Source organism: Otolemur garnettii, unplaced genomic scaffold (assembly GCF_000181295.1).
Source record: "Otolemur garnettii isolate 467f Iridium unplaced genomic scaffold, OtoGar3 scaffold00032, whole genome shotgun sequence".
NCBI lineage: Eukaryota > Metazoa > Chordata > Mammalia > Primates > Galagidae > Otolemur > Otolemur garnettii.
In genome coordinates this window covers 9,312,454-9,322,457 of record NW_003852427.1, presented here as the reverse complement: position 1 = coordinate 9,322,457, position 10,004 = coordinate 9,312,454, and the positions used below count along the sequence as shown (strand labels likewise).

General features: G+C 34.5%; 1 protein-coding gene across 1 annotated transcript in view; it reads left to right on the top strand.

The window, feature by feature from the left end:
- The window catches only part of COPB2 (coatomer protein complex subunit beta 2), a 26,126-nt gene that overhangs the window by 1,636 nt on the left and 14,486 nt on the right, over nucleotides 1–10,004 (top strand). The window contains exons 2-9 of the mRNA XM_023512995.1: nucleotides 3,497–3,634; nucleotides 4,772–4,858; nucleotides 5,054–5,180; nucleotides 6,013–6,161; nucleotides 7,806–7,952; nucleotides 8,804–8,903; nucleotides 9,523–9,665; nucleotides 9,904–10,002. Of these exons, the coding sequence (XP_023368763.1) occupies nucleotides 3,497–3,634; nucleotides 4,772–4,858; nucleotides 5,054–5,180; nucleotides 6,013–6,161; nucleotides 7,806–7,952; nucleotides 8,804–8,903; nucleotides 9,523–9,665; nucleotides 9,904–10,002 (990 nt within the window). The remainder of the gene's footprint in view (nucleotides 1–3,496; nucleotides 3,635–4,771; nucleotides 4,859–5,053; nucleotides 5,181–6,012; nucleotides 6,162–7,805; nucleotides 7,953–8,803; nucleotides 8,904–9,522; nucleotides 9,666–9,903; nucleotides 10,003–10,004) is intronic.

The following is a 10,004-nucleotide window of genomic DNA, read 5'->3' as shown; positions in this document are numbered from 1 at the left end:
CCTGCCTTTAAGAAACATCTTCTCTGGAAAGCAAGACAAGATATGTGCATAAGTGTATCCTTAATGGTTAAAATGAAATCGTATAGGATTCCCTAGGAAAGAATATTTCAGGCTAAGATAATCAGTAAGGTCTTAATGATGGCAGTGGCATTTAGGTTGAGTCCTAATGCATCTAAGCTTTCAGAAGATACAGGGAAATGTTTAGAATTGAGGCTATAGTAGGAACATTTTAATCATCCTTGTCCCAAAGTGCTAATACAATCCAAAGTAGTCACTTAAACGCTAGGAGAAATACTATCACAAGAGCTCTTGTGTGTGCTTTTTAAACTAGATTTATGCTTTGGAAGTATGTAGTGGTACTAGTGTTGCTCACACTTCCCTGGCCCATCTTCTGGAGCATCACTTTTACTCAAAAATTTAAACATGTTTTAAGGGTAAAAGGTACACAATTTCTAAGTGTCCCAAAGTATGAAATGAACCAGCTTATGTGAAAACTCCACTGTAGCTCCTGGCACATAATAGACATTTCATGTCTGTTGACTCTGAAGAGAAAAAGTTAAAATTTGTAGTAGTAATTGATGACGCAAAATTCAAAAATTGATGAAGTAAAGAATTAAAAGGTCTCACTTCCTGAATCAGCAAGGAATGCAAAGATGATGGTTTGAAAGTAGAAAATTGGAGACAGAGAGATAACAGTGGAAACATTTTTGAGGAAATGACAAGAAGAGCCGGAGAACTCTAATCTCTTGAAGTAAAGTAAGAGGTAAAGGTTATTGCTGAAAGTGAAGGAAGAATGAACAGAAGAACAAGGGCTGAAGTAGTCGTTGACCCAAATTGGATAGAGATCCAGAAAGAGATGAGTAGACGCCTTGTGAGGAGTTTGCGTTAGGAAATTATCTCTGCTAGATCTGCATTTTATGTTCAAAAGTAATCTTAAGGTTCTGCCCCAATCATGATCGTCATAGAAGATCACACATAAAGATTTGACAATAATTCGGCTTGCCAAATAAGCTTTTAGGTTGTGTTTAAGACTGGTTGAAGGGGAAATATATTTTAAATCAGTTTTTTTCAACCTGCTTCCAAGAGAGAATTAACCCTACTGCCCTAAGGCATTATTTTATTTAATGAATTAACCTTTCTTCTAGAGTAGCATCCTTGGGAGAATGGAAAAGGTAGTTACTCCAGTAATTTTCTGTTCTTTGCTTCAGGTGGAGAATCTGGCTTTAAAGAGGCTGTTTTAAACTATTAGTATATTCTGACTCGAGAGAATATTTTTGTTATTGTTTTAAATTGTTCCAACTTATGTTAGGTTTCTGTAATGTAAATCTAGTGAGATATTTCAGACATTCCCATTTGACTCCAAAGGTCTTCACACATTATTATTGATCACATCACATTACTGAGCATTTACTAATATTTTTGCCAAAATAGATACACTACTTTTCTCTGAAGAAACTTAATGATTTAGGGATATGAGGACTTCATGAATAACAATTCTTCAGAAAATTTCTTGATCAGACACTAATGACATGGGGACAAAATTGTGATTTAATAGATATTGTAAATTTATTTGGCAGATATTATATGAACCAGAGGTTCTCAAAGTATGGTCTGTGATCTGAGTCTCTGATACTCTTTCCAGAGTGCCACAGGTTAAAACTGTGTTCCTAACAGTAAGATGCTTTGGCCCTTTTTGCTGTGTTATATTTGCACTGATGGTATAAAAGTAATGGAAGGTAAAAGTGCTGGTGCAGTGCACCAAATTGTTCTGACAGTATATTCTTCATTGCCATGCAGTTCTTTTAAAAGCCACGTACAGAAGCTCATACCTATAATCTCAGCACTTACGGAGTCAAGGTGGGAGGATTACTTGAGGCCAGGAGTTTCAGACCCGTCTGGGCAACATAGGGAGACCCTGTCTCTAAAAAACAAAACAAAACAAAAAACCCAGTTTCATTTAAGAATGTCATTGATGGGCTCGGCGCCTGTCGCTCAAGTGGCTAAGGTGCCAGCCACATACACCTAAGGTGGCAGGTTCGAATCCAGCCCAGCCCGCCAAAAAATCAACAATGACAGCTGCAACCAAAAAATAGCCGGGTGTTGTGGTGGGCACCTGTGGTCCCAGCTACTTGGGAGGCTGAGGCAAGAGACTCGCTTGAGCCCAGAGTTGGAGGTTGCTGTGAGCTGTGATGCCACAGCACTCTACCCAGGGGGATAGCTTGAGGCTCTGTCTCAAAAAAAAAAAAAAAAAAAAAAAGAATGTCATTGATGAAACAATCAAAATTATTAGTTTTATTATATATCACACTTGAATATTTATCTTTTAAGTATTCTGGGTAATGAGTGAGGAGTATTCATAAAGCAGTTCTATGGTGGTTATCCCAAGGAAAAGTACAATTATGGTTAAGTTGTGAGCTTTACTTGAAACAGTGAGACTCTGGTTATTTGGTGGATATTTTATAGACATTTTTTAAAAAACTGAAGTTAGTTGGTCTCTGTCAGTATTTGTTACCAATGATAAAATTTGAGATTTCAAGTGAAAATTAGAATTTTAGAAAACTATCACTTAACTTTACAGATATCCAGTGCTTAATGGCTTATCAGTTGATGTAGGTGGTGATACATTTATTAATCAATGTGGTTTTTTTTTAAATAATGATAATGAGGCATAAACATTTGGAAGATCTGCATAACTCAGTGAACCAGCATATTCCAAATGACCAATGCTTGATGTTACCAAATCATGCATGAGTGAAAGATCCATTCAAAGTACAGAATTTCAGTCGATTTTAATCTAACTAAGTATAAATAGTTTATTGATACGGTTTCAGATTCAGCATTGCAGGTAGCCTTTAGGAAACTACTACTTCTTGAGTTTCAGAGAAGAATATCTTCTTGTTTGAAAAATTACTAAAATATTCTTCTCTTTTCAACTAATCTGTGAGGCCAGGTATTTTTTGTTAGATATCAGTAAATACAATATACCACAACATGTTGAAGGCATATAAGAAACTAATGTCTTCTATTAAAGAGTTACATAGAAATGTAAAATGTTGCCATTCATCTTACTAAATTTCTTTTAAAAACTGTTTTCATAAAAATATATAATTTTAGTTAGCAAGTAATGGGTTTATTTTTGTTACTTGAAAATTAATTCATAACATAAATTTTTAAAGTTGCCTCAGTTTTAATTTTTTACATGATAAAATATCAATAGATAAAACCCACATAAACAAAACCTCAAAAATTTTAAAGAATGTAAAGGAGTTCTTAGATCAGAAAGTTTTAAAACTGCTACTGTAACTTTAAAAATTTTAAATATTCTCATTTTTTGATGTATGAGTGAAGAAGTAGATGTGTTAGACTTGAAACTATCTCTGTCATTTAGGAAAGTAAAAACTGAATTGTTTTGTAGGCCTGTTAATGTACTGTTTTTAGTTAAGATCTCAAGCATGTTTTATTTGGCTTAGCAATTTAATTTTTTTCTATGTTTTAGCCTCTGCGACTTGATATTAAAAGAAAACTAACTGCTAGATCAGATCGAGTTAAGAGTGTGGATTTGCATCCTACGGAGCCATGGATGTTGGCAAGTCTTTACAATGGCAGTGTGTGTGTCTGGAATCATGAAACACAGGTAGGAATTTTTAAGGACTTCATTAGAAAAAATACTGTGTTAGACTGTGTTCATAGTGAAAGAGAAGAAATACTAATACCATCATGGAATCCAATAGTTATATGCAAACTGCTTTCTCAAATAAATTGTTACAAAGTATTTTAAATATGGAAGAACTGACATTTATCAGGATAGTTTATGGGAGAAATTGTTCTGGATATGTTAATCATAAGATTGTACTTAGTTATTTCATTATTACTCTCTAGTAATAATAAAAAGATTGAAAAATGATAGTTTGAGTTTCAGAATTTAGAGAACAGGCATTGTGCATTCATCTCTTCTCTTTCTAGAAGAGTTTCCTGGTTTTCTGCCTTTATCCTATGTAAATAATCCCACTCTGAGCAACTTGAGGGAACATATAAATCACTGTATTTCCACATTTTACTAAAAGGAAACAGCATTTGTATGGAATCATATTGCTAAAATGTGCAAAAGAATTAATTGTACCATGTTTCTGAACCATTTATTATGTGGGGTTTTTTTGTCTTAAAAAGAAGAAACTAAGAGTCAATTCACTCAACATATGCTTACTATGTACTACTTTATATGCCAGTCACTGTTCTAGGGTCTGTGTATACAGTGGTAAACAAGATTCCTGCCCTCAGAGAGCATAGCAGGAAAGATTGATAAACACATAATGATGAGGTGCTATTATACATTATGAAAGGGGATTGTGGATTTTCCAGGTAGAGGGAACAGAAACAGAGGTGAGGCTGGGAGTAGCTAGAGGTGAGACTAGAGAGGGAAGAAAGGGCCAGAGCACAGAGGATCTGGAATGACATCTTGTGGACATTTGCTTTCTCCTGTCTTTTTTTTTTTAAATTAAATCATAGCTGTGTACATTAATGCAGTCATGGGGTACAGTAGTGTGCTGGTTCTATGTACAATCTGAAATCTGTCTTCAAAAGGTGTTTTAATTTTGACTCAATTAAAGAAGATGATTGGTCTTTTTTCTCATTTTAATGTTGAACTTTCATATTTTAGCCTGAGAATATTTCAAAATTAGAAGTGATTTAAATAATTGGATGTATTAAATATAGCAGATTTTTCAGTTATTTTCTCTTAACTCATTGTGTATATTCTTGTTAAAATTTAAAGACACTGGTGAAGACATTTGAAGTGTGTGATCTTCCTGTTCGAGCTGCAAAGTTTGTCGCAAGAAAGAACTGGGTTGTGACAGGAGCGGTAAGTAGATACATTCTCTAATCCCATTTTCTGAATTGGCTAGTGATTATGTAAGTTAGTTGCAGAATTTTCATTCCTGATTTGTTAATTAGTACAGAATTTTGAAGGATGGACTTCATTCTTTGAGCCTGTGATGCAGTTTTGTATACACTTTACTTCATAATAGTAATCATGGTTTTAAAATTTCCATTCTAGGATGACATGCAGATTAGAGTATTCAATTACAATACTCTGGAGAGAGTCCATATGTTTGAAGCACACTCAGACTACATTCGCTGTATTGCTGTTCATCCAACCCAGCCTTTCATTCTAACCAGCAGTGGTAAGAGCTGACCTCCTTTGGTCATCTGCATCTCATTTTCATTCAGTGCGACATGGTATTCTCTAACTGCTATTACAGGTAGAGTTCTAATTCCAAGCATCCTTTAAACTGTTTAGATTCATTACTGTGCTACTGATGCTGCTTGCTTACTAATAAAATATCACCTATACTCAGCATTTCTGTAATAGTTGCTCTGATTCATGTTCAGGAAAGACTTGAGATGTTTAAACATCTGCTGAACAGAAAACTCATTTACATCCTGATGAATGACTTTTGGGCAGATTGCTATAGACCCTAGTCAGTTTTATCTTTATATTCAAAACTAGTTTGCTCCTTAGTACTATGTATAAACAAGTGACCTTTTAGAGGACAGGTAAAACAAGTAGCACTGAATTGGTGATAACTCTTTGAAACCTATTTAAATTAAAAATTGAGATGTTAATTTAAAACTTTTTTTAGTATTATAAGAACAAATATTTGTTCTCTAATCATTGCTATCATTGTTCAGTCAGATTCTAATCAAACTTACGTTGCCCTTTTGTCATTCTTTAAAGGCCACTGAATTTTTCTTAAATTTTTCAAAAAATTTTTATTTTGCTCTTAGCAATATATTTTATTTATTTTATCTCTGCTTTTCTATAGAGAGTTAAGTTTATTGATAGGATAAAGATTTTGAAAAATCTGTTCAGTTTTGATTGTATTCCTGCAAAACATGGAGTATTAAGATTTGTGTTAGGTTTGCTGCCTTAGAAGGCACCTAGACTCTGTGTCCTAGTTCTGAAATGAAAAATAAATAGAAATTACAACTAACTTGAGACTTGTTTTGTCCTAGATGATATGCTCATTAAGCTCTGGGACTGGGATAAAAAATGGTCTTGCTCACAAGTGTTTGAAGGACACACTCATTATGTTATGCAGATTGTGATCAACCCCAAAGATAATAATCAGTTTGCCAGTGCATCCTTGGACAGGACCATCAAGGTAGAGTATCTACTTCCTGTGTCAGTTATCATTAGTAAAATATCGTTGTTTTAAGTTTTTCTTAAAACTTATTTTGAGAATTTTTCTCAAAAACTTATTTTGAAGTCAAAACGGGGCTTCTCATTTGAATCCACAAGAGTATGTTTTGTTTAGAAAAATATTGTGGTGACCCAGTGCTCTTCATAAAGAGTGTTTTTCTGTGTGGAAGCAACATATAACATTTTTTAGACCTGCAGGAACCCAGAATAAGACAAATGCCAGTGTCTTTTTTAGGTCACGACTTTCCTCTCCTTTTAGTGTATTCATTATTGACCTCCACTCGTTATTGGTATATTTTATATTTAAATTCCACCTGCCTCCATTCTCTCTTACTCCAGTTTTCTATAGTGCTGTCACTGTCTTTCTAAAACATAGATTTCATCCTGTCAGTTCGTGATGTAAGAATAAAGTCCAAATGCTTTAGTATGGAATACAAGGATTTCCAAGACTAGCCTGGACTAATATCATGAGATATCTCCTAAAATCCTTGTCTACTCACTATCCTGTAGAGATGCCATGAATATTCACAGAACCTTGCCTTATTTAACTGTTCCTCCAATTATTTTTATTTTCCCATTTTGATTTATTTTCCTTTGGAGAACTACTCAGCTTTCATAAAATGTTACCTGTCTGAATATCTTAGAGTTTTGACTTATTTTTTTTCCTTTTCATAGAATTGTCATTGCTTTTGACATAGCTTGGAAACTTTGAAGTTAGTTTTAAACTTTCTTCACTAAATTAGGTTTATCTTGAAAATAATTACTTTGTTTTTGACTCCAGTAAAGTTTGTTGTATACAGTAAGTGGTAAACATTTGTTTACATATGTTTATACTCCCCACAGGGCGGGAGGGAGTAAAAAGTAAAAAAGATAAATTTATCAGTAAAAAAAGATAAATATCAGTTCTCTGCTGTGGGAACTTTTTTTTTTTGAGACAGTCTCACTTTGTTGCCCTTGGTAGAGTGCTGTGGTGTCACAGCTCACAGCAACCTCAAACTCTTGGGCTTAAGCAATTCTCTTGCCTCAGCCTCCCAAGTAGCTGGGACTACAGGTGCCCGCCACAATGCCTGGCTAATTTTTTTTTTTTTGGTTGTAGTTGTCGTTGTTTGGCAGGCCTGGGCTGGGTTCGAACCCACCAGCTCCTATCTATATGGTTGGCGCCCTTTGCTGCTGAGCTACAGGTGCCGAGCCTATGGGAACTTTTGACTGCTTTTCTATACTTTAAATTAAAGAGTAATTTTCTTTTACTACATCTTACTACATCTACTTCCATTAGCTTTGTATTAAATCTCTCATAAAATCACTTCTTACCCTTAATGTAGTGTTTCTTAAAGTCTTATACATCTAGGTTCCTGGGCTGCACTATCGATAAACTAGATCATAATCTCTAGTGATAAAGCCTGGCAATTGGCATTTTTGGAGAACAGCATAGTGATTCTGCCCCCTGGAAATTGAGAAAGAACAAAAACAATTAGGTGGAAAAAAACAAGTATTGTTTAGCTTTTCTCTCCTGGACTTTGGCATTATATAATATGTCAGAAGTGTGGGGGGATCTGCCTTCTGTAAAGCAAGGCCCTGTAATGACTGGGGCTATTGTTCTCTGAAGGTGTGGCAGTTGGGCTCTTCTTCACCAAACTTCACTCTGGAAGGACACGAGAAAGGTGTGAATTGCATCGATTACTACAGTGGTGGCGACAAACCATACCTCATTTCAGGTGCAGATGACCGTCTCGTTAAAATATGGGATTACCAGGTACAGGTTTTTTATAACCTTACATGCCGTGTGTTAGACATGTTTCTTACTGTTTGTCACAGGGCAGTTGAAACTTGGGTTGTTGATCTCCACTTGTAGCATAATAATTTAAGATGTTAAGGATTTGTACCTAACCTGTGCTTCTAGAATCATCCATAAAAATGAGTACATTGCATGTCAAGATTTTACAAATAAAATGCCAGCATGTTTATTTGTCATGTAATAACATAAATTAGAATTTTAACATTTTAATGTTACATTGTAATCCTCCAGTATCGTCACTGGCATATTTATATTTGAAAACTAGATCAATAAATTATGTCATGATATAGCCATGGTGCAGCCATTATGCTGCATACAACTCTTGATACCATGCTATCTTCAAGATTTTCTTAAATGTCTGTATTTTTGTTTCTCATTTAAAAAGGTTTTTTAAGCAGCTAATGAGGCCTAGAAAACCAGTTTTACCTAGAAACTTTTTCAAATTTGTACTTAAATACAAAATAAAAATATTAAAAGCTTAAACAGCACTATCTACTTAATCCACAGATGGTAGGTGCAAGTATTAAGGGAAAAATTTATTATCTTAAGAATTTGGGGCAGTAATATTCAGATGAAAACTTGGTGTTTTCTTTTTTTCTTTAAATGTGATGGTTTACTTTATATTTATTTTATGAAATAGAGAAAATATTCACATATATAGCAAGATTATTCTATCTCAAAAAATTTCTGTATTAGATACTATTTAAATTGTCATAACTACTGTCATTAATAATGCATTGAAAAAATTAAGCATAGGTTGGTTCCTGGTTTTTCACTAATAAAAAATGTTTCCTTTTTCTTTATTACAGAATAAAACATGTGTGCAGACACTGGAAGGACATGCCCAAAATGTGTCTTGTGCTAGTTTTCATCCTGAGTTGCCAATTATCATCACAGGTTCAGAAGATGGTAAGTTAGAAGTATATGTTTATTCCTGTGCTAGTAATTACTCAGAAAATATTTAAACCAGGTAGTGTCTCTACATTGTAATTGAAGCATTTTGATAATCTGAGACTAAAGCACTAGGAGAGTAGATGAGCATTCATCTTCATCCTCATCATTATTACTCTGGTATGTTTTCATGCTATCTTTAGATAGGAGGACACCCAGATGTTCTAGAAAAACAATGAAAAAGCATGTGTTTTGGAGTCAAACCTGGCCACTTCACGAATGTGTGGTTTAGGAGGACTGGAAGGAAATAGACATATTCACTTTATAACATTACAGTGAGAGGATAAAAAGAAATCAGGTCTAGAAAGCATCTGGCACATAGGAAGCACTTTACCAAGGAAATCCTGTTATTATTTCACGGTTAAAATCACATTTCTTAGTTTTAATTTCTTATACATTTCGATGTTTATGTTGTTTTATAAAGTCATTTAAAGACCTTGGACCAAAAACTTGGTCACAAAGCCTCCAGGAAATGTTTTTTAATTGAATAAAAAGACTTCCATGTGGCTCATTCACCCGATAGAGTTTATTGTTGGGTATGTGTATCAAAAGGGAATATTCATATTGTTCTTTTTAGGAACAGTGCGTATTTGGCATTCAAGCACCTACCGGCTTGAGAGCACATTGAACTATGGAATGGAAAGGGTATGGTGTGTGGCCAGTCTAAGAGGGTCCAACAATGTCGCTTTGGGCTATGATGAAGGGAGCATCATTGTTAAGGTAATTTATACAGTCTCTCTAAGTAGGACAACACAACCACAGCCATTTTCCTTATATTTTAGCACTGTCATCTTCCAAGTCACCAGTTTCATTAAACTGATACTTCTTTAATTAAGCAATGGAGATTTAAAGTAGAAGAAAGGAATTAGAGCTCTCTGTTAAAGAAAAAAAGAATAATCTATTTTGTTGTGGTTTTGTTTTCCTTTTTATTGCTGAGAACCATTTGTCATTGTTACAGCTTGGTCGGGAGGAACCTGCCATGTCCATGGATGCCAATGGAAAGATAATTTGGGCCAAGCATTCAGAAGTCCAACAGGCCAACCTAAAAGCAATGGGAGA